Source organism: Pristiophorus japonicus, chromosome 8, assembly GCF_044704955.1.
Source record: "Pristiophorus japonicus isolate sPriJap1 chromosome 8, sPriJap1.hap1, whole genome shotgun sequence".
Classification (NCBI taxonomy): Eukaryota; Metazoa; Chordata; class Chondrichthyes; family Pristiophoridae; genus Pristiophorus; species Pristiophorus japonicus.
This window is the reverse complement of record NC_091984.1, coordinates 223,008,236-223,032,626: the sequence shown is the minus strand read 5'-3', so window position 1 is coordinate 223,032,626 and position 24,391 is coordinate 223,008,236. Positions and strand designations below refer to the sequence as shown.

The window sequence follows — 24,391 nt, the reverse complement described above, 5'->3', positions numbered from 1 at the left end:
GACAGTGTAGCACTCCTTCAGTGCTGCACTGGAGTGGCCGTCTAGATTTTATTGTGACATATCCAATGATAGCCATAGCATCTCTAGTAATGGCTTCTCTTCCCGCCCCCATATCATTACCGCTGGTGTCTCCCAAGGATCTATCTGGCCCCCTCTTCCTCATCCACATGCTGCGATGAGCCGCAGTTTCCTCCAGTTGACCATTGGGAAGATTGAAGCCACCGTTTTCAGCCCTCACCACAAATAGTACACATGCCATCGATTCCATCCCATCTCAGGCAGAACCAGATGTTTACAGTCTCTGCGTCCTATTTGACCCCAAGTTGAACTAACGACCCCATATGCTGTGGCTCAGTGAGTAGCACCATTCCTCCGAGTCAGAAGGTTGTGGGTTCAAGCTCCACTCTGGAGACTTGATCACAAAATATCTAGACTGACACTCCAGTGCAGTACTGAGGGAGTGCTGCACTGTCGGAGGTGTCTTTCGGATGAGACATTAAACCGAGGCTCTGTTTGCTCTTTTGGGTAGACATAAATGATTCCATGGCACTATTTCAAAGAGGAGCAGGGGAGATATTCTGTTTAGCCCTCAACCAACATAACAAAAACAGATTATCTGGTCATTATCACATTGATATTTATGGGAGCTTGCAGTGCGCAAATTGGCTGCCGCATTTCCCACATTGCAACAGTGACTACACTCTTTAAAAAAAAAATACATAATTGTCTGTAAAGAGCTTTTGAGATATCCGGTGGTCTTGAAAGGCGCTATATAAATCCAAGTCTTTTTCTTTATCACAAAGACTGCCTCCTTTCACCTCTAACATCACCTGCATCAGCCCATGTTCCACTGAAATCCTAATCAATGCCTTTGTCACCTCCAGACTTGGCTATTCCAATACTTTCCTGGCCAGCTGCTCATTCTCCACCCTCTAAACTTCAACTTATTAAAAACTCTGTTGCCTGTATCCTATCCCGCACCAAGTTCTGCTCACTCATCACCCCTTTCATTGCTGACCTAAAATGGCTCCTGATCCCTACAAAGTCTCAAATTTAACATATTCACATTCGTGTTTAAATCCTTTCATGGCTTTGCCCTCCTTATCCCCTTCATATCTCTAACCTCCTACAGTCCTCTCCCAAACTCTCCATTCCTCTGACTGTAGCCTTTTGTGCATCCTTTATCCCTTCGTCCCACAATTGTTTGCTGTCCATGCTCCACACTCTGGATTTCGCTCCTTTTAAGGCCTTCCTTAAAACCCATTTCTTGATCAAACTAATGGTCACCCTTCCTAATAGCTCCATCTTCCTCCTGCCGTCCATTTTTGTCTGATTATGCCTCCATGAATCACCTTGAGATGTTTTTCTAAGTTAATGGCACAATAAAAATGCAAGTTTTTGTTCTTGTCGTAAATCAGATTGATTCAATATTGCGTGAACTACGTAATATGACTGATGTGAAAAATATAGGCCTCAGTGGACAAGAATGGATCTATTAAGAGAAAAATGTACAGTGATTCAGCTGGCTTTGTGTCTATCAGGCAATTTTGTATTTCACATAAAAATAGAAAGTTGGTTATATACTGAAAATAATCATAAGTTCCTTGTATATGAGCTTGGAGAACTTCTTCATACTTTTATTGTTCTGTGCTTTCAAACACTTCTTTGTAAAGAGAGTAGATAAGCTCACATGAAAGATTTCCGCATAAACTTTCAGTCAGTGGCAGTCACAGAGGCATACTTAAAATTACTATAGGAAGCAACTTATTTCATTCCATTTGTAATGATCTGACGGAGAATGCTGAAAGTGGAGCCCGAGGGGAAGTTCAAAATTGAATGTCTTTTAATTTTAAAGTCCAGTGCTGCAATTTTATACAGTAGGTAACAGGCCGCTGTACAGGTTGTGGAAAATGGCTTGGAGATTTGTGTTTAATATCAGATCCATACCTGTGCAGGATAGTAGGAGAGTTATATCTATAACAACACTTTACATTTGTATAGTACCACAACTGTACAGATGTGTCTCAGAACACTTTATAGGGCAGTAGATAACAAATGGACACTATGCAGGATGAAGAGAAACAAAAGGGTGGTTAGGGGAGGGTATAAACATTCTGAGGGGGAGGCCCTTGAGACTTTCAAAGTCATGGTAGGAGGTAGAAAGGCAGATATAATTAGTGAGAGTTCCAGAGGGCGGAAACTAATAGCTGAAGGAGTGGCTGACTATGTTCGAGTGGAGGGAATATGGAATGAGAAGTAAGATGGTATTAGAGAATTAGAAGTTCTGTGTAGGAACATATGGTTGAAGGAGATTATCAAGATAGTGAAGGGCAAAGCTATGGAAGGATTTGAAAGGGAGCTAGTGAAACAAACTTGAGGTGGGGAGCTAGTGAAGGCTGGGCCGATGGGTGTATGGACCTTGTATAATTAAACAAATGTGCATTTTGTACTCAACAATATTATTCAGCTTCAAGCTATTTTATTTGAGTACAGCAATCCTGTTTTGACATGTAGGAAAATGATACCTGCTGCTCATTATTTGATTAGCAGGTTTACTAGGGTTAGGAAATCGATGTGGGATTTCATAAATGTATTTTGTCGTCTCCAACCTTGCATCACAGCATGTACCATCCCCTACTCTCTCTCTGGCTTGCTGATTGTTCTCCGCTCCATCAGCGGCAATCCTTTAGTCACTCTCTCTTTCCCTTGCTCTCTCCTTAAACCACCCTTCCTCACTACTTTTATCACTTTCTACAAAATAAAAATCTATCTATCCAGCTTGTTTTCATTCTCCCTTAATTTTTCTTGATGTCCTTTTTCTTATTGTTAAGCGGCTGAGACTCCCATGTGAGGTGTAGCACAAATATATATTGTAGCCAAATTGTACTATAGAATATTGTAAAATATCCTGTATCCTGAGAGAATAATTGTTTGACAGTTTAAAAAAAATCTTTTTAATGTATTCATTACAATTTAGATTTTTTTTTCCCAATCCCTCAATTAAGATTTATTTTATTATTTTCTTCTCCCATTCCGTACTGTTAGGTTTTACTGCCCCGAACACCACCCTGTGTCTGAAGGGGCAGATGACATTTTGCACCCAGCATTCTCTCTCCAATTTTCAAGTGGCCATAATGGGATGTAAGCTTTGTTTATATTTTAAAATACAGAATCATACAGTACAGAAGGAGGCCATTCGACCCACTGTATCTGTGCCGGCTCTCAAAGACCTACCAATTAGTCCCACTCCACTGCTCTTTCCCCATAGCCCTGCCCATTTTTCCTTTTTAAGTATAGAAATGAATATATATGTATTTTTTTCCCTTTTCGTCTAGAGCAACAGTTTGTTCTCTCTTGGCACCTGCCCCTAACAGCATAGCTGGGATTAGGAACTCATTGCATGTGAAATCGTAGATGTGCACCTATTATGGTAGTGTTGCCTGGAAGCCATTTAATTTTTAGAATTTAAATGTATACTGTTAAATATTATAAAATAAGATTAGGAAAAAAATAGTGCAGAAATTATTCAGCAGCATAGATTTCAGAGTATATCTCACAGAAGCCTTACAAACTGAAATTTCAAATATCCAGCATAGTATTTCTTGTTTTAAGAAACAAATGTTGAGATCTGACTCCTTTCCTTAATCATCCAGCTCCTTACTTGTGACAACCAAGGTTCCACTGATGATAGCAACATCATAACTTCTTGTTTACCCATACAGCTTCTTGTTTGCCACCTTTTTCAATGTTCTGCACCTTCCATCTATTTACTGCAAGGTTGTTAATCAGATGAGATCCACCTCCCACCTGAAAGATTTCTTCAAATCTACCTGATGGTCTGGGAGGTTCGGCGACTTGCAGTCCTGGGCCTCGTACGCGAAGGCCTGTGAACTTGGGCGTTTTTCACCTGTCCCTGGGATCATGCGGGCCGGCCCAACCAATCCAAGTAGGGGCATTCTGGTAGTGAGTTCCATATGTATGGAATCACCATAAGTATGAATGGTAATGCAGCAAAAAATACACACACATTTAAAATTAATTTTGAAAAAAAAATAACTTAAAATTAATCAAAATGGAATTGAATTTAAAAAAATTTTAATTAAAAAATAAATTTACATATTTTAAAGAGTCTATAAATAAACTTAACTTATTTAACAGGATTTAAATTGTTTAAATTATTGAAAATATTTTATTTTTCTGTCCTTCAAAAGTCTTACGCAGCATTACGCCTGCTTTTATCAGTTGTAAGAATTTCACGGGGCAGAAGTTGGGCAAGTAGCCCAACTGTCTGCCCGCGGAGGCCTATTACTTCCAGATGCGTACGATCTGTCAAGAGGAAGATCGCAAGTTCCGGGTTTAGGTGTAGGCGCCTCGCATGCCTAAACGTGGACCTTGTGGGGCCCCTATGGGCACATGCGCACCTTGTATGCGCCCTTAGGGGCTGCGTATTCAGGGCCATGATCTTGATAGAATAAAGGCCCGTCTGTACATTGAACCATTCTGACATATTTTCTTCAACTCTTAGGCAAGTCTTTGTTCCTCTGTACCTCTCTCTTATCAACATGTTTATTTTTCCAGCTACTCCATTGAGCTCCAGCAACTTCCAGGCACTACCTCTCCCCACTAAATCATACGCTTAAAGTCCACAAAATACACACTATATTTACAGTCCATTTCAGTCAGCTGCTTGCACATGAAGATTTGGTCAGCACGCTCTCCTCCTCTTCTGAAGGCCTTCATCTGGTTGTCCCAATTTCCTACTCTGAGACATTCTAGCAAATATCTTCCTTGGCACACTTAGCAGACCAACAGCTCGAGAGTGTTTGCACTCCTTCCTGTCTAGCGACGTATGAAAATAAATCATTGCTGTCAGTTTCCAAACTTGAAGTATTTAACTTCATTCTGGATGATGCAGTGACGTTTTTTAACTACCAGAGGTGCCTTTCTAACTCTTATCTCTTTCCCCCTCCCCCCCCCCCTCACCTTGGTAAGTTCTTCATCCATCCGTTCTACCCAAGCCTGATGCTTTTCATCGCTTCATTGATCTTACTACCCATTCTACTTTCTCCAGGAAAACTTGTATCTCCAATTATTTTGCTAACTTATCCAGCTCTCCATTTAGCCTGGCCATTATTTTGTCATGGTGTGAGTTATAGAATTATGCTGTTCATGATTTCCTGAAATTATTGTTGTTAGACATGCAAAATTTGCGTTTTATTTTCTGTTCAGTTTTCAGTGGTTCCAAGCTAATGATCTTTCTACTGGTCTCATTACCAGGTACAGTTCCTTGCTCTTCTGGGTCCTTCAGCGCATTAACAATTTGTGCTGCCAATGCTACTTAGCAGTGCTCCTGTAGCAATACAAAGTAGCACTTGCTCTTGGTCAGTGTACACACTGCATATCATTTTTAGTATTATAGATTGGAATATTTCCTTGTATCACAAATACCAGACCTTTGCTATGAACTGTGTTGCCTTGTTTGAAGTGACAAACCACTGTTGTCTTCAAAAGACTTGCCCAGTGTGATCTTCAGTGCTAACAGCATCTCATAATTGAATCATTTATACATCCTTCCACATAATGCATAAAATCAAAAACTGGAATAAGTTATGGACACCTGAGATAACTATCTCTCATTGAAGCTTTGCTTTTGTATCTCGTGCTGGTATTCAAATTATTTTACTTGTGTTGCAGCTTTTCATCATATAAATATGTGTATACAAGATTTGAGTGAATTTGCATTACTGAAATTTTGATCTGCATAAATAGTTCCAGCTGAGTAAATAAAATGATGGGCACATCTTGCCAAACAATTTTTTAAAAAGTCTTAACATGCCTTTCTGAAATTAGAATATTCCCTCATGACTTCAAATTATTACTCGGCTGACCAAGTGGATTTTAATGTGCACTTGTCCTTGAAATGGTCACCATTCACACCAGTCAGCAGCATCACAAATCTGCTGCATAACTACGAAGTGATTGATATGTTTTTTTTAAAACAAGTTGTCATTCTTGCAAAATACAGAAAGCACCCTCTATTCAAAGTGCTAGTTGGGAAAGGATTGTAGCTGCACAGTTTTTGAAGCCCATATTTCACCCCACTATAAAGTGGCAACATCCAGAATCCTCAGAGTTGCAACAGGTTCACTCAGAGTTGGTTTCCCTAAAATAAAAGCATTTTATGCTCATGATTAATGATCTAGACATTGGCCAACTAGGCCAAACTAATTGTGAACAATCAATAGACAAACACCTTTGTTATTGCCATCTTGCAATACTACTTTCTCTCTTGCCTATTAAACCTGAAGTATGCTATGCACTAATATCCTGTATTGGTAATGGTCATTAAGGTACCTAATGTAAACCATGTCTTATTGTACTGCTTTGTTCTGTTACATGATATAAAAATATAGAGATGTAGAGCAATACCAATAGTTTTTTTGGATATCTTCTAAGTTATTCTAATAATTCTCTGAATATATGAGAAGGTAAAGGCTCAAAGGCTTTAGCACAACTCTATCCATTCCACAATCCCATAAACACACACAAATTGTATGAGTTTTGGCAGTTGCACAGCCTGACTGCTCCCAGTTTCACAAATTAGAATCCTCCTTTCTTATTTGCATTACCGAGATAAAAGCTGGTCTCAAATCCCACTCCTACTAATGTGCATTAACATTCCCACCTTCACCCCACTTCCAGCATTCGTGGTGTTTGTCCTCAAATTCAGTTATGCGTCTTGGTCATCGCTGCCGCAGAAAAAATGGGATTCCTTTAGACGTGTAGCTAGCTGAAGCCACTCTTAAATTGGATCTTCTGTGAAACTGCTTTTACATCGCATGAGAGCCATGCTGGTCCCAGGGTTTCCAGGTCCCTGGTCCTGGCAGTTTTAGATTTGGTTAGTAGCCAGCAACACGACGCCTGTAGCACTAACACCCCACTGACAGCAATTTTAAAAGCCCTTCAGGAGCCTAAGTGTCTGAAGCCATTTCAAATCTGATTTGCCCTGTCCATCTAAAACATAAAATATAGATATTGCCCTATTTTATCAGGTAGGTAATAGTTAATGTCAAGCTCGGAAGAATAATATTTCCTCTGGTGTTTTTGTTTCTCGACCTTTTGAATGCTGATCTTTTGGGGTGATTTTAACCCTACTCATTCACCTGGCGGGTGGGCAGTTAAAATCGCCTTGGCTCTTACCTGTCTGAAAGCAGCTATTATCACATCTGCAATTTTAAGCAGGCTTGTTGGCTCTGAGCAGGCAGTGAGGAATCGTGCCCGGAATGAACAGGGTCCTTCTTTACATCTGCGTGTTGTGGCTTGATGACATCATTGAAACCCGACTGTAATTTTAACTCAGTCCTGAGCGGGGAATCCACCTGGAGTTATAATTGGGTCACAAAACCTTCCATCAAATTTCCATAATCGATTCATATGATGTAATGTAAAATATTGATGTAAAATGTTCAGTCCAGAACAAAGAACTCTGTGCTTTTCATTTATTCAAAATTCTGTCCCATTTGTGAGGACTTTAATTTTGCTGATTTCAAAAATGTAATTGAACCAAAATTAATAACTTTGAGATGAAATTGCCGTGTGTGGTGCATAGGTGTTTCATCTTGGATGTGATGTCAAAATCCAGACTGATGAGATGGAAGTTGCCTCAATTTATCTTCAATTAAGTATTGAATGGACATCGGTATCAAGAGCTGCCCACTGAAGGGACCAATGTGAAATGATTTTGTGCAGTTTCAGTCTAAGTTTCTAGTTTGATAGCACAAAATTAGCCATAAGTTTTAAAAATCTAATTTGGAGACTGCAGAATCGCTAGTGTAGGAAATAGAAAATTATCATACTGTTGTAGTAGGGAGTACACTTGCTGAGGCACATTGTTGGTGGCGGGAGGTCTGTACATTTGGAAAATGGGAAGTGCTTTGGTACACTTGAATTCTGCTGTGTAATTATTGAATGGACATCAGTATCAAGAGCTATCCACTGAACTAGGTGTGTAGCAGAAGGTTTTTGTTTAAAAAGACCCTTGTTTTGGACCTCTCCAAGAAACAATGAACTTGCATAAGCCCAAGTGAGAGCAGTCCTGTTGTATCTCAGGGTATGAATCAAACTTTGTCCCCAAGAGTTGGTAAATTTTTTTTCTTATTTTTCTCACAGGAAGTTGGAAGTGATGAAGATCGTAGATTACAACAGAGGTGAGTGTGCAGAATGTTAGAACTGTATTTCGTCATATGAATAGTATTCTATGTATTGATATTTGCAGCTTATAATTTTCACTTCAAGAAATGCTCAAAAGATTGTTGCTAAGCCGAAAATAATAAGTTTGAAAGTTTTGTTTCAAATCATTCAAATCATCTTCTGCACTCTATCACCTGTAGTCTGACCAACAGAGTTATTTTCATAACTCTTGTCAAAAATTGACAGCTAGCAATTGCTGGGAAGACTCAACCTACAGATTTCTTTCCCTTTGAGGTGAGGAACGACCAGGTTTCCCCTGATCGATTAAGTTCACAAACCAGCCATGCAGGAGATTGTGAATGTAAATCCGCAACCCATAATTAAAACAGTGTTCCTTTTTAATTTCAGAGAAAAATAGATGTTATTGTGGAGCCCCCATAAAAACTGGTAAAAATATTAGAAAATTGTGAACTAACTTGGGACGAAGAGTTGCAATTTATATTTCTTGGATAACTTGCATCCAATTTATCCAACCATTTATCATTTTAAACACTTCTAGCATATCCTATTTTAGTCTTCTCTTTTCAAAGGAGAAAAGATTCCGGGTAGTCAATGTTTCCTCATACGTCATTTCCTTAAATTCTGGATCAACTGTGCAGCCCTTCGCTGTACCTCCTCCAATAACTCTGTGTATCCTTTTTGAAATAGGGTGACCAAAGCTGCACACAGCACTTCAGATGTGGTCGCACCAGGACAGTTTTAAAATGTCCTCTCTGTATTAGTATATTTTACCCCTTCCTGTGCTTTTCAACATTATATTTGTTTTTTAGCAGCCTGTGAATATTGTGCTGATGGTTTTAAAACTTCAAGATCTTTCTCCTGCTCCGATTCCTCAAATACATTCTCACTTAACACACATTTCACATCAACATTCCCTCTAACAGACCTTATAACATTACATTTCCCTGTGTTAAATTGCATCTGCCATTTCTCCCCTCGCTGATCAAGCTTGTCAAGATCTTTTTGAATTTGTTTGCATTGACATTCATCATTTGCCACTGCACCTAATTCAATATTGTCTGCAACTTTGGACACAATTCCTTTCTCCAAATCATTTATAAAAATTATAAACATCAACGGCACCAGCACTGAATCTTGTGGCAATTCTCTGGTTAAATGGCTGTCCACCAGATACTTGCCCGTGCACTACTGCTTATTGTTATCTACCAACCATTTGCCATTTGCCAATCCATTTTACGATATCCCCATCTATCCCATGGGCTTGCACCTTATGTAGTAACATATTGGGCCCAAGTTTCCACATGATTTGCGCCTGATTTTTAGGAGCAACTGGTGGAGAACGGACTATCTTAGAAATCGCAATTCTCCACATTTTTTTTTCTGCAGTTCTAGTGAGGTAGAACAGTTCTACTTTAGAACAGAATTTTTTCTTCAAAAGGGGGCGCGTCCGGCCACTGTCGCCTGATTTGAAAGTTTCCACAGTGAAAACGTACTCCAAACTAAAGTAGAATGGAGCAAGTGAAGATTTTTGTCGAACTGAAAAAACCTGTTCTACGCATTAAAAAATCAGGCGCAGGTTACAAATTAGGCGTCCAGAACGAGGGGGGGGGGGGGGAAGGGAACTCATTAAATTCTACAATCAATCTTTCTTTATACTTCTATAAATATTACACAAATAAATCCAACCTGAATAAACATTTTTAAGCCAAGAAAAGATTAAATAAACCATCTTCCTACCTGTGTGAAAGTGCTTCAGCCATCGTTCGAAGGAAATCGCCGTTTGTTGCCGCGCAGGGGAGGGAGGGGAAGGAGACAGCGGCTTGTTGCCGCGCAGGGGAGGGAGGGGAAGGAGACAGCGGCTTGTTGCCGCGCAAGGGAGGGTGGGGAAGGAGACAGCGGCGTGTTGCCACACAGGGGAGGGAGGGGAAGGAGACAGCGGCTTGTTGCTGCGCAGGGGAGGGAGGGGAAGGAGACAGCGGCTTGTTGCCGTGCAGGGGAGGGAGGGGAAGGTGACAGCGGCTTGTTGCCGCGCAGGGGAGGGAGGGGAAGGAGACAGCGGCTTGTTGCCGTGGAGGGAGGGGAAGGAGACAGCGGCTTGTTGCCACGCAGGGGAGGGAGGGGAAGGAGACAGAGGCTTGTTGCCGCGGAGGGGAGGGGAGGGGAAGGAGATAGCGGCTTGTTGCCGCGGAGGGGAGGGGAGGGGAAGGAGACAGCGGCTTGTTGCCGCGGAGGGGAGGGAGGGGAAGGAGACAGTGAGAAGGGAAGCCTCAGTGCTGATGTGCTGATGGCAATGTGGTTTTATTAAAAAATGTTCAAAAATTAAACAGCTACAAAGAACTACAAAAATGACCGAGTGCCAATGTTTTTTTTCCACACTGAGCATGCGCAGGAAAAAACTTAATTTAAATAGTACCCGCCCCCTCCCACTTACAAAATCGGCGCGAGTGTAGGCTCCGCCCCCCTGGGCGCCGCGCCAAACAGACAAGGAGCTGCAAAGCGCTCGAGAATAGCGCGTTTTTTTTCTGGAGGGGCGCCCGTTTTTTATCCTGTGGAAACTTGGGCCCATTATATGGGAAAGAATCAAATGTCTTCCTAAAATCCAGGTAGATAACATCCACTGCCTCCCCTATTCGGTTGATCATCTGAAAGAAAGCTTGTATATATTCAGTTTGAATAGTTGCGTTTAATGAGAAGTTGTATAAAAGTCCTGCTAGTAATGGGTTTCCTTCTGTGATGTATGATTCTCTCCTCAGTTTTATGGGGGATTGCATATTTAAAATTTAAAGAAATCCTACAATTAATTATAATTAAATGTTGTCTGGAGTAGAGGTTTGATGATTGAGTCACTTTTTATGCAACTTTATTGCTATGCACACATTTGAAATGGCTTTGTGGATAGGAGAGGACGAGCAGTTTCAGCAGTATTGCCAGACTTGTGATGTAAACCAGGTAAATGGTCATACTTATGGTATAAATCCTTCAGCACAATGTCATTACCTTTGCACCTCAACGTTCCTGTCATTTATTTCTGTAATCTCTTATTAACTTACACTTGGGATTCTGTTTGCTGGTATGCAACATATTATCTGCATACAGATTTATCTGTTCATCTAGAAGAAAAATCTGAATTGACTAATCCATTTGTACTATCAAACTAGCATTATTTCCATCATGTATGTACTTTTTTTTAGCTGGTTCCATTAATTGTGCTGTGCGAGAAAGTGATTTTTATTTTTTATGCATGATTTGGAGCATATATAACAAATGACTACATTTATTTGCATCTCTAATTTAGTGTTGTGAATGTTGACCAGTTTAAAATCTCGAATCTTTTGTTTTTAATTCCTAGACTGCTGATTACATTTTGCCATTTTTAGATCCTTCAGCATCACACTCAATTTCTTGGGTCAATTTGGCAAGATACTGAAAGGTGACCTGAATCAATGGATGTAAATTCCACCAATCACTAAATTACACTTTTATCCCATGCAGACAATTTGACATCTTGGGCTAGATTTTTGACAGGTTTGCGACTTTTTTTGCCTGGGTGAAGTGCCAAAACGACTTTTTTTTTAAGCACTAAACAAGTTGTGCAACATTTTGCGCCCGAGCGGAAATTTTGGCAGTGGTTTTGCGGCGGCGCTAAAACTTAATGCCAACCCAATGTTTTCACCGTTTGGGTTACATCAATCGCCCCGGGTGGAAAATTCAGTGATATCACCCGATTTACCGTCCACCCAGGAACCTGACAGAAAAAAAACTCAATCGGACCCAGGGTGCACCCGGGGTTAATGGCGCCATCTTGAAAACAGAGCAGAAGTTCAGTGCATAAAAGGATTTGAAGAAGGCGGCTGCATTTTGCACAGTGAAGTTTTATGCGAGTTTATAGTTTGTTTTAAAGGATATTTAAGGACATGTTTAAAAAATGGGGGCTATACTATGTTAGCTATTATTCCTGGCTGCTTTTTCTATGTAGCATCGAGCTGGAAGAAGGCTTATTGATGAGCATTTTGAGCGTATTCGAAGAGTCGCAGACATATGGGGAGGAGGCCTAACCCACCACGAGTTTACAGGCAACAGCACTCATACCTGCAGCTCTCTGAGGCACAGTGCATTAGAAGGCTGCTTCTGAAAAGAGGTCACAGAGATATGCCAGCTCATAAAGGCAGACCTACAGCCTACCAGCGGCAACAGAACTGCACTGTACTGCACTGCTCGTCGAGGTGAAGGTGACTGCGGCACTTGCCTTCTATGCCTCTGGCTCCTTTCAGACATCAGCAGGGGACGTATGCTCCATCTCGCAGTATGCTACATATTGCTGCATTTGGCAGGTGACTACTGCACTGTACGCACTCAGGATGAACTTCATTAACTTTCCAATAACCAAGCAGGCACAGAATGAGAGGGCTGTAGGTTTTGGACGAATTGCTGCCATTGACTACACACATCGCCCTGCGAACACCTTTACTGAATCCAGAGGTTTACCGAAACCGAAAGGGATTCCAATCCATGACCGTACAGATCATCTGAGACCATATTCAGCGCATTATGACAGTCAATGTCCAATATCCAGGAAGCATCCATGATGCTTTCAGTTTGCGTGAGAGCAGTGTCTCATGCCTGTTCGAGCGTCAACCACAAGGCCAGAGCTGGATGCTGGGGGACAAAGGTTACGGCCTCTCCACCTGGCTTATACTCCCCTTCTGGAACCCTCAGACAGAAGCCGATCATCGCTTTAATGAGAGCCATATAGTCAAACGCACATCGGCGAACAGACAATTGGAGTGCTCAAGCAGTGCTTCCGATGCCAGGGCAACTGTGGAGGCTGCCTGCAATACTCTCCTCAGCATGTCTCTCAGTTCATTGTGGTGCGCTGCATGCTACACAATTTAGCCATCATGAGGGGACAGGATTTGTCAATGGGGACTGCAGGGCCACCTCAGGGGAGAGGGGATTGGAGGATGAGGAGCCTGGCCAAAGAACCCATGCCGCCGCCACCACCACGGGAGGCCTCGTGCAGCTTTCGCCACTGCAAAAAGCCTTGCGTCAGCAGCTCATAATTCAACGCTTTGCTTGAGGAGTGAACGGCTCGTTTGACGACACCAGTGTTCCTGACGACTACGTGTGCGGGAAGTGTATCCGCCTCTAGCTCCTGACGGACCGCGTTGCGGAGTTGGAGCTGAGGGTGGATTCACTCTGGAGCATCCACGATGATGAGAATGACGTGAGTAGCACGTGTAGCGAGTTGGTCGTACTGCAGGGAAAGGGTCCACAGCCAGATAGGGAATGGAAGACCAGCAGGAAGAGCAGTGCAAGGAAGGTAGTGCAGGGGTCCCCCTGTGGTCATCCCCCTGCAAAACAGATACACTGCTTTGGGTACTGGTGAGGGGGATGACTCATCAGGGGAGGGCAGCAGCAGCCAAGTTCATGGCACCGTGGCTGGCTCTGTTGCACAGGAGGGCAGGAAAAAGAGTGGGAGAGCGATAGTGATAGGGGATTCAATTGTAAGGGGAATAAATGGGCATTTCTGCCGCCGCAACCGAGATTCCAGGATGGTATGTTGCCTCCCTGGTGCAAGGGTCAAAGATGTCTCGGAGCAGGTGCAGGACATTCTAAAAAGGGAGGGAGAACAGCCAGTTGTCGTGGTGCACATTGGTATCAACGACATAGGTAAAAAAAAAAAAGGGATGAGGTCCTACGAAACGAATTTTAGGAGCTAAATTAAAAAGTAGGACCTCAAAAGTAGTAATCTCGGGATTGTTACCAGTGCCACGTGCTAGTCAGAGTAGGAATCGCAGGATAGCGCAGATGAATACGTGGCTTGAGCAGTGGTGCAGCAGGGAGGGATTCAAATTCCTGGGGCATTGGAACCGGTTCTGGGGGAGGTGGGACCAGTACAAACCGGACGGTCTGCACCTGGGCAGGACCGGAACCAATGTCCTCGGGGGAGTGTTTGCTAGTGCTGTTGGGGAGGATTAAACTAATATGGCAGGGGGATGGGAACCAATGCAGGGAGACAGAGGGAAACAAAAAGGAGACAAAAGCAAAAGACAGAAAGGAGATGAGGAAAAGTGGAGGGCAGAGAAACCCAAGGCAAAGAACAAAAAGGGCCAATGTACAGCAAAATTCTAAAAGGACAAAGGGTGTTAAAAAAACAAGCCTGAACGCTTTGTGTCTTAATGCAAGGAGTATCCGTAATAAGGTGGATAAATTAACTGTGCAAATAGATGTTAACAAATATGATGTGATTGGGATTACAGAAATATGGCTCCAGGATGATCAGGGCTGGGAACTCAACATCCAGGGGTATTCAACATTCAGGAAGGATAGAATAAAAGGAAAAGGAGGTGGGGTAGCATTGCTGGTTAAGGAGGAGATTAATGCAATAGTTAGGAAGAACATTAGCTTGGATGGTGTGGAATCTATATGGGTAGAGCTGCAGAACACCAAAGGGTAAAAAACGTTAGTGGGAGTTGTGTACAGACCTCAACAGTAGTAGTGATGTTGGGGAGGGCATCAAACAGGAAATTAGGGGTGCATGCAATAAAGGTGCAGCAGTTATAATGGATGACTTTAATATGCACATAGATTGGGCTAACCAAACTGGAAGCAAGACGGTGGAGGAGGATTTTCTCGAGTGCATGAGGGATGGTTTTCTTGACCAATATGTCGAGGAACCAACGAGGGGGGAGGCCATCTTCGACAGGGTGTTGTGTAATGAGAGAGGATTAATTAGCAATCTCGATGTGCGAGGCCCCTTGGGGAAGAGTGACCATAATATGGTGGAATTCTGCATTAGGATGGAGAATGAAACCGTTAATTCAGAGACCATGGTCCAGAACTTAAAGAAGGGTAACTTTGAAGGTATGAGGCGTGAATTGGCTAGGATAGATTGGCGAATGATATTTAAGGGGTTGACTGTGGATGGGCAATGGCAGACATTTAAAGACCGCATGGATGAACTACAACAATTGTACATCCCTGTCTGGCGTAAAAATAAAAAAGGGAAGGTGGCTCAACCGTGGCTATCAAGGGAAATCAGGGATAGTATTAAAGCCAAGGAAGTGGCATACAAATTGGCCAGAAATAGCAGTGAACCCGGGGACTGGGAGAAATTTAGAACTCAGCAGAGGAGGACAAAGGGTTTGATTAGGGCAGGGAAAATGGAGTACAAGAAGAAGCTTGCAGGGAACATTAAGACAGATTGAAAACGTTTCTATAGATATGTAAAGAGAAAAAGGTTAGTAAAGACAAACGTAGGTCCCCTGCAGTCAGAATCAGGGGAAGTCATAAACGGGGAACAAAGTAATGGTGGACCAATTAAACAAGTACTTTGGTTCGGTATTCACTAAGGAGGACACTAACAACCTTCGGATATAAAAGGGGTTAGAGGGTCTAGTAAGGAGGAGGAACTGAGGGAAATCCTTATTAGTCGGGAAATTGTGTTGGGGAAATTGATGGGATTAAAGGCCGACAAATCCCCAGGGCCTGATGGACTGCATCCCAGAGTACTTAAGGAGGTGGCCTTGGAAATAGCGGATGCATTGACAGTCATTTTCCAACATTCCATAGACTCTGGATCAGTTCCTATCGAGTGGAGGGTAGCCAATGTAACCCCACTTTTTAAAAAAGGGGGGAGAGAGAAAACGGGGAATTATAGACCGGTCAGCCTGACATCGGTTGGGTAAAATGATGGAATCAATTATTAAGGATGTCATAGCAGCGCATTTGGAAAGAGGTGACATGATAGGTCCAAGTCAGCATGGATTTGTGAAAGGGAAATCATGCTTGACAAATCTTCTGGAATTTTTTGAGGATGTTTCCAGTAGAGTGGACAAGGAAGAACCAGTTGATGTGGTATATTTGGACTTTCAGCAGGCTTTCGACAAGGTCCCACACAAGAGATTAATGTGCAAAGTTAAAGCACATGGGATTGGGGGTAGTGTGCTGACATGGATTGTGAACTGGTTGTCAGACAGGAAGCAAAGAGTAGGAGTAAATGGGGATTTTTCAGAATGGCAGGCAGTGACTAGTGGGGTACCGCAAGGTTCTGTGCTGGGGCCCCAGCTGTTTACAATGTACATTAATGATTTAGACGAGGGGATTAAATGTAGTATCTCCAAATTTGCGGATGACACTTAAGTTGGGTGGCAGTGTGAGCTGCGAAGAGGATGCTATGAGGCTGCAGAGCGACTTGGATAGGTTAGGTGAGTGGGCAAATGCATGGCAGATGAAGTATAATGTGGATAAATGTGAGGTTATCCACTTTGGTGGTTAAAAACAGAGAGACAGACTATTATCTGAATGGTGACAGATTAGGAAAAGGGGAGGTGCAACGAGGCCTGGGTGTCATGGTACATCAGTCATTGAAGGTTGGCATGCAGGTACAGCAGGCGGTTAAGAAAGCAAATGGCATGTTGGCCTTCATAGCGAGGGGATTTGAGTACAGGGGCAAGGAGGTGTTGCTACAGTTGTACAGGGCCTTGGTGAGGCCACACCTGGAGTATTGTGTACGGTTTTGGTCTCCTAACCTGAGGAAGGACATTCTTGCTATTGAGGGAGTGCAGCGAAGGTTCACCAGACTGATTCCCGGGATGGCGGGACTGACCTATCAAGAAAGACTGGATCAACTGGGCTTTTATTCACTGGAGTTCAGAAGAATGAGAGGGGACCTCATAGAAACGTTTAAAATTCTGATGGGTTTCGACAGGTTAGATGCAGGAAGAATGTTCCCAATGTTGGGGAAGTCCAGAACCAGGGGACACAGTCTTAAGGATAAGGGGTAAGCCATTTAGGACCGAGATGAGGAGAAACTTCTTCACCCAGAGAGTGGTGAACCTGTGGAATTCTCTACCACAGAAAGTTGTTGAGGCCAATTCACTAAATATATTCAAAAAGGAGTTAGATAAAGTCCTTACTACTAGGGGGATCAAGGGGTATGGCGAGAAAGCAGGAATGGGGTACTGAAGTTGCATGTTCAGCCATGAACTCATTGAATGGTGGTGCAGGCTAGAAGGGCCGAATGGCCTACTCCTGCACCTATTTTCTATGTTTCTATGTTGCTTGGCCACTCTCTCCCACTATGTTGACTATTCTAACTCTTCTGCAAATGAGACACTACACAGGAATGGTTAAGATGAATAAAATAATTGAATAAACATTGCAAACTTGTTAAACATAATTTTGAAATTTAAAATAAAATTTGGACTTGAACAGAATTTGTAAACTTTTTTATAAAATAACAAAACAGCAACAAATAACAACAGCAACCCTGCACCGAACGTCTTTTACCCCCCTCGCTTTCGACACCCCCCTCGCTTTCGCCCCCCACCCCGCCCGCGACCTCGATCCCCAGCCTGCCTCCTCCCCGCCGCCTGGCCCCCCCCTCAGTGTCACAGATGGAGGCCATCAATTGCGCATGGGCATTGATAGGCTCGCAGGTTTCGCGGCTCGCACGGACAATCTGCAACCCGACTTCCATCATGTTCGCAGAAAGTGTCACGATGCTTGCAAGAATCCTACCCACTACTTTTAGGAGCTGTTGGGTGAGCTGGACCTCTCCCTGGACAGTCCCACCATGTCCAGTTGTACATCTGCCTGTGTGTCAGCAGACCAGCTTTGCTGACTCACCCTCTGGAGAGATGGCATAAGGGATTCCAATCCGGGAGTGCGTTGTTGCCCGCCATTAATCATAGGCAGTCCCTCGAAATCGAGGAAGACTTGCTTCCACTCCAAAAGTGAGTTCTCAGGTGACTGAACAGTCCAATATGGGAATTACAGTCTCTGTCACAGGTGGGACAGACAGTTGTTGAAGGAAAGGGTGGGTGGGGGGAGTCTGGTTTGCCGCATGCTCCTTCCGCTGCCTGAGCTTGTTTTCTGCATGCTCTCGGCGATGAGACTCTAGGTGCTCTGTGCCCTCCCGGATGCTCTTCCTCCACTTAAGGCGGTCTTTGGGCAGGAACTCCCAGGTGTCTATGGGGATGCTGCACTTTATCAAGGAGGCTTTGAGGGCATCCTTGAAACGTTTCCTCTGCCCACCTGGGGGCTTGCTTGCTGTGAAGGAGTTCCGAGTAGAGCGCTTGCTTTGGGAGTCTTGTGTCAAGCATGCGAATAATGTGGCCCACCCCACGGAGCCAGTCAAGTGTGATCAGTGCTTCGATGCTGGGGATGTTGGCCTGATCGAGAACAGTAACATTGGTTCGTCTGACCTCCCAAAGTATTTGCAGGATCTTTCGGTGACATCGTTGGTGGTGTTTCTCCAGTGATTTGAGATGTCTACTGTATATGGTCCACGTCTCTGAGCCATACAGGAGGGCGGATATCACTACAGCCGTGTAGACCATAAACTTCATGCCAGATTTGAGGGCCTGATCTTCAAACACACTCTTCCTTGGGCGGCCGAAGGCTGCTCTTGCGCACTGGAGATGGTGTTGAACCTCGTCGTCGATGGCTGCCCTTTCTGATAATAGGCTTGCGAGGTATACAAAGTGGTCTACGTTGTCCAGGGCCGCACCGTGGATCTTGATGACTGGGGGGGGCAGTGCTGTGTGGTGGGGTCAGGTTGGTGGAGGACCTTTGTCTTACGGATGTTTAGCCTAAGGCCCATGCTTTCGTACGCCTCAGTGAAGATGTTGACGATTTGGAGTTAAAGCCTCTGTGCGCAGACTCAAGTGTCGTACTGTAGCTCGGGGCATTGGATGGATGAAAGCCCAAGAATGTCTTATCCTCTGACGAGGCGCTGTCCGGAGAAAAAAATGGTATCGGTTGCATCTGCCCTCCCCCTCCCCGGAGTAGGCTGCTCTGTCTGCTCCTCCTTCAAGTTCCTCGTCCTAGCCCTCATTTCTCCACCCCCCCCCCCCCCCCACATGACTGCCGGAGGTGGAGGCTTCCATTGAAGGATTGGCGCATGCGACTCCTCATCTGGAAATAGAAAACAACAGACGAGTGGTTAGCAGCAGGAGAGGGGGCAGGGTGACATGAGTAAGGTCACATAGCACAGGCTCATTTGAAGGACAACCGCTACTCCATTATACGTAGTCCAGAGACACTGCACGACATTGCCCCAACCCTAGTCCACAGACACTACATCATCACTTTGTACCAACCCAGCCCGGGGAGTGTGCAGGACTTTCTCTCACTATCAAACGGGGGGAGGGTTCAGCCCCCCCCCCCCCCCCCCCCCGGGCAGTTGCCCTCCCTGAGGCACCGATCAGACAAGCCACACTTTCCTCGATGTCTGTCAGAGACCTGCTTTGGGGTGGACCGCTGCCTGTCAGCAGCTGCTCCCGGTGGTTGTGGAACATTTTGCCCTGCAAAGATGACAATGGGAATGGTTACCAGAGGGGCCCCATCTGCTCTTGTGACACACAAAGATAGCCACCAAAGCACTTATACCATACTGTGTGCATTTAAGACAGTCCTCTGTTTAATGGCCCTGGAAGTTACACATGGTTCATGAGGAAGACATTGAAGTGCAGAAACATCTAAGATCTCAGAAAGCAATCTTTATATTGTATAAAGATCATTCATGGCAAATAAGGTGCAACACTAAGCCTACCTATACCAACAGCATCAGAACAAATAGTGTGTCAGATTTATAATTTAAGTAATGAAGGAGTGCATCAATAAAAATATTTACTCTAACGACCTTGCAAAGGTCATTAAACCTCTTGCGGCACTGTGTGTGGGTCCTTCGGATAGCGTCGGTATAGAATACATCCTCAGATATGGTGCTCCAAATTCTATTAAAAACGGCTGGGAGGGGCTTACTTGGACCCCTCCTGTTTAATGCTGCCCATTTCCTTTCAACAGCAGTGACAAGGGCCTCATTTTGCCTCACTGCTGAACTTTCTGGCTCTCTGCCTGCTCCCATCTCCTTCCATCGTGAATTAAATCTAAAAATGGCTGATTCAGCCCTCGGTGTCCTACGCATGCATGGGTGCTCCCTGACAGCTGACCAGAAGCACAGGAAGAAGAAAAAAAATTGGAAAAGAATCATTCGCGCATGCTAGAAGGTCTGATTTTTTTTTTTCGCTCGCAAATTCAGTTGTGCAATGCTGGATTTATCATTATCACTAACGTTCTTGACTGTTTGCCGAATTTTGCGAGCTGTGGCGGTAACGGTAACCAAGCAGTTTAAAAAAAATTTGGCCACAATTATCGCCCCCAAAAAATTTCGCTGCAATTATCACCCGAAAATAGGAGAAATCACTAAAACCCGATATTCTAGCCACTTGTATCTTCTCTTCTGGTATTTTGCACCCTTTCCCATAATTGTGTGGAATTTTTAATGCATTTCTTCTATTGGCCACTGGGTGGGGATAGATGCACAGCAGACCCGTTTAGTGCAGTGTTGTCCAATAGAAATCGCTGACCGGTGTGGCTACGGCAACACCATTCTAGTCACCTGCACTAATTTTAGTAGAAAATGCCTTGCATACATGTGCACAGTTTAGTTCTCATGTATATTTACTTAAAAATTCAGTAGCTCACAACAATCAAAAACATTTTTACACTCTGCTTTCGTCTTACCGTTTTGCCAGCAAACGCACAAAATGATTAAAATACACATGCATACGCTGTGTGAATGAGCTTTGAGATCACATGCCCAATGATTGTCTCTTACTCATCAGTTATTTACTAATTAGAAATGCAATTTATCACATCTGGGCTTCTTGGCCAATCTATAAAGCATCATTATTGGGTTGATTTGTAAAGGGATGGGGATTCCTGGAACAACCAAGCAGAGTTTGCATCACTATGTTCATTGCTACAATTACTTTGTGCTGCAGAAGACTTTATTTCTATTGCACTGCAAATGTTTTTTCAATGGGAATTTTTAGAATTAAGACTGAGAAATAGCAGTAGCAGGGTGAATTGAAATGCAGAGATATAGCTGATCATATATTTTTTTATATCGACGAGGTAAAATATTGTGCAAACATAGAAACATAGAAAATAGGTGCAGGTGCAGGCAATTCAGCCCTTCGAGCCTGCACCACCATTCAATAAGATCATGGCTGATCATTCACCTCCGTACCCCTTTCCTGCTTTCTCTCCATATCCCTTGATCCCTTTAGCCGTAAGGGCCATATTTAACTCCCTCTTGACTATATCTAACGAACTGTCATCAACAACTCTCTGCGGTAGAGAATTCTACAGGTTCACAATTCTCTGAGTGAAGAAGTTTCTCCTCATCTCGGTCCTAAATGGCTTACCCCTTATCCTTGGACTGTGACCCCTGGTTCTGGACTTCCCCAACATTGGGAACATTCTTCCTGCATCTAACCTGTCCAGTCCCATCAGAATTTTATATGTTTCTATGAGATCCCCTCTCATCCTTCTAAACTCCAGTAAATACAGGCCCAGTTGATCCCGAGTCTCCTCATATGTCAGTCCTGCCATCCCGGGAATCAGTCTTGTGAACCTTCGCTGCACACTCTCAATAGCAAGAATGTCTTTCCTCAGATTAGGAGACCAAAACTGAACACAATATTCCAGGTGAGGACTGCAGTAAGACCTCCCTGCTCCTATACTCAAATCCTCTAGCTATGAAGGCCAACATGCCATTTGCCACCTTCCCCGACTACTGTACCTGCATGCCAACTTTCAATGATTTATCCAGATAGCACTGCCCCTTTAACATTCAGTTTACTGTAAAATAATTATACTTCATGTCAAATGTTTCAAATTAGTTCATACTTTGGAAGGGCATTAAGCAAAAGTATACTAAACTGTGATGCCCTTTGATAGAGTTGCTAGGCATGTGCACTAAAAACATAAGCCTTAAATTACTTTTAGGCTTCATGCCAAAATCGTGAAAGACACTGACCTGTAAGGTTGTTTCTGTATCCACTTGCCAGGCAACCCCCAAAAATGAGGTTAGCAGAGCAGCTATGCACATACAGAAAGTTATTTCACATATGGAAAGAGGCACTGGTTTTTACCAGTAAAAAATGCTAGTGAACTCTTAAATTGGGCCAACGTTGGCTCTGGAGTTCAGATAGGTGCTGCTTCCGACAGATGATGTGTAATGGAATTGTTCATTAGAAGCGGGAAGTAACCTCATTCTTGTAAAAGCATTTAAGATGTAAACTAACGATTTTTTGAAAAACTTTGAAGACTACATCAACAGGGAACCCGTTGTTTTTTTTAAAATGTGTGGTGATGGGTCAGAATTCTAACAGATAAATGAAAGACAGCTGAGGTAAGCCATCATCATTATAGGCAGTCCCTCGAAATTGAATAAGACTTGCTTCCAGTCTAAAAGTGAGTTCTCAAGTGGCTGTACAGTCCAATGCGGGAATTGCAGTGCAGTCTCTGTCACAGGTGGGGTTGAAGGAAAGGGTGGGTGGGGAGCCTGGATTGCCGCACGCTCATTCCGCTGTCTGCGCTTGATTTCTGCATGCTCTCGACGATGAGACTGGAGGTGCTCAGCACCCTCCCGGATGCTATTCCTCCATTTTGGGCGGCCTTGGGCCAGAGATTCCTAGGTGCCGGTGGGGATGTTGCACTTTATCAAGGATGCTTTGAGGGTGTCCTCAAAACCTTTCCTCTACCCATCTGGGGCTCGCTTGCCGTGTAGGAGTTCCGAGTAGTGCGCTTGCTTACGGAGTCTCGTGTTGGGCATGCGCACGATGTGGCCCACCCAACAGAACTGGTTGAACGTGGTCAGTGCTTCGATGTTGACCTGAGCGAGAACACTGAGTTAAGCCAGGCTGTTGATGACTGCATTTGATGACCCTTGTTCTTGCAGGAAACAGGTTGCTGAGTCACATCCTAGCAAGGACTCCATATCCTGACTTGGCTTTCTGTCTAATGTAGGGGTGCTGGAAGATTTCTACCCTGGTTTAAAAAATTGAATACTGGAAATGTTACTTACCCCTAACCCTCTGGGATTTTAGGTCTTTGTATTGGATGAGGAAATATTTTCCACGCGATTGTTTTCTGAAAATATTATTCTGCAAAAACAATTATCCCATGTTTTTCCGCAATGCGTGCCAAAGTCTGGAAAAAATGGGGAAGTATTTTGTTGTACAATTTTTGACATGAAAGCAATTTTATTGTTCTCAGTGGCCCGGAATTTGGGGTGGGTAATAACAGTGAATGAATAGTGTTTGCTGTTATTACCCCTTTGGAACTGACCGCAACTTCAGGGTTTAGCACATGCTCATCTAAATGCGGAAATACTAAAGTTATGGTCTGTCATTCACTGCTTTGACACTGGCTGCTGTGGAAAGACCAGGGAATAATTTTGAGACATTCCTGATCAGTGCTTGTCCGATATTCAGTATTGGATAAACAGTAATTTCTTCCATCTAAATACCAGAAAGATCAAAGCCATTGTCTTCGCCCTTGCCACCAATTTCACCCGTCTTCCTGATCACTGTCTGAGGTTAAATGAGATTGTTCAAAATCTTGGCATCCTATTTGACCAGAGCTGAGCTTTTAACCGCATATGCTCTCTATCACAAAGCCAAAGGGGGATTTAATAATGGGAAATGTGGAAATGGCTGAGACCTTAAACAATTATTTTGCTTCGGTCTTCACAGTGGAAGACACAAAAACCATGCCAAAAATTGCTGGTCACGGGAATGTGGGAAGGGCGGACATTGAGACAATCACTATCACTAGGGAGGTAATGCTGGATAGGCTAATGGGACTCAAGGTAGACAAGTCCCCTGGTCCTGATGAAATGCATCCCAGGGTATTCAAAGAGATGGCGGAAGTTATAGCAGATGCATTCGTTATAATCTACCAAAATTCTCTGGATTCCGGGGAGGTACCAGCGGATTGGAAAGCAGCTAATGTAACGCCTCTGTTTTTAAAAAAAAAAGGGGGCAGACAAAAGGCAGGTAACTATAGGCCGGTTAGTTTAACATCTGTAGTAGGGAAAATGCTTGAAGCTATGATTAAGGAAGAAGTAGCGGGACATCTAGATAGGAATAGTGCAATCAAGCAGACGTAGCATGGATTCATGAAGGGGAAATCATGTTTAACTAACTTACTGGAATTCTTTGAGGATATAACGAGCATGGTGGATAGAGCTGTACCGATGGATGTGGTGTATTTAGATTTCCAAAAGGCATTCGATAAGGTACCACACAAAAGGTTACTGCAGAAGATAAAGGTATGCGGAGTCAGAGGAAATGTATTAGCATGGATAGAGAATTGGCTGGCT

General features: G+C 43.5%; 1 protein-coding gene across 2 annotated transcripts in view; it reads left to right on the top strand.

Annotated features, from left to right (window-relative positions):
• The window catches only part of LOC139269021 (protein phosphatase Slingshot homolog 1-like), a 138,068-nt gene that overhangs the window by 6,609 nt on the left and 107,068 nt on the right, over positions 1-24,391 (top strand). For both annotated transcript variants that reach the window (XM_070887958.1, XM_070887959.1), the window contains exon 2: positions 8,170-8,207. In XM_070887958.1, the coding sequence (XP_070744059.1) occupies positions 8,170-8,207 (38 nt within the window). The remainder of the gene's footprint in view (positions 1-8,169; positions 8,208-24,391) is intronic.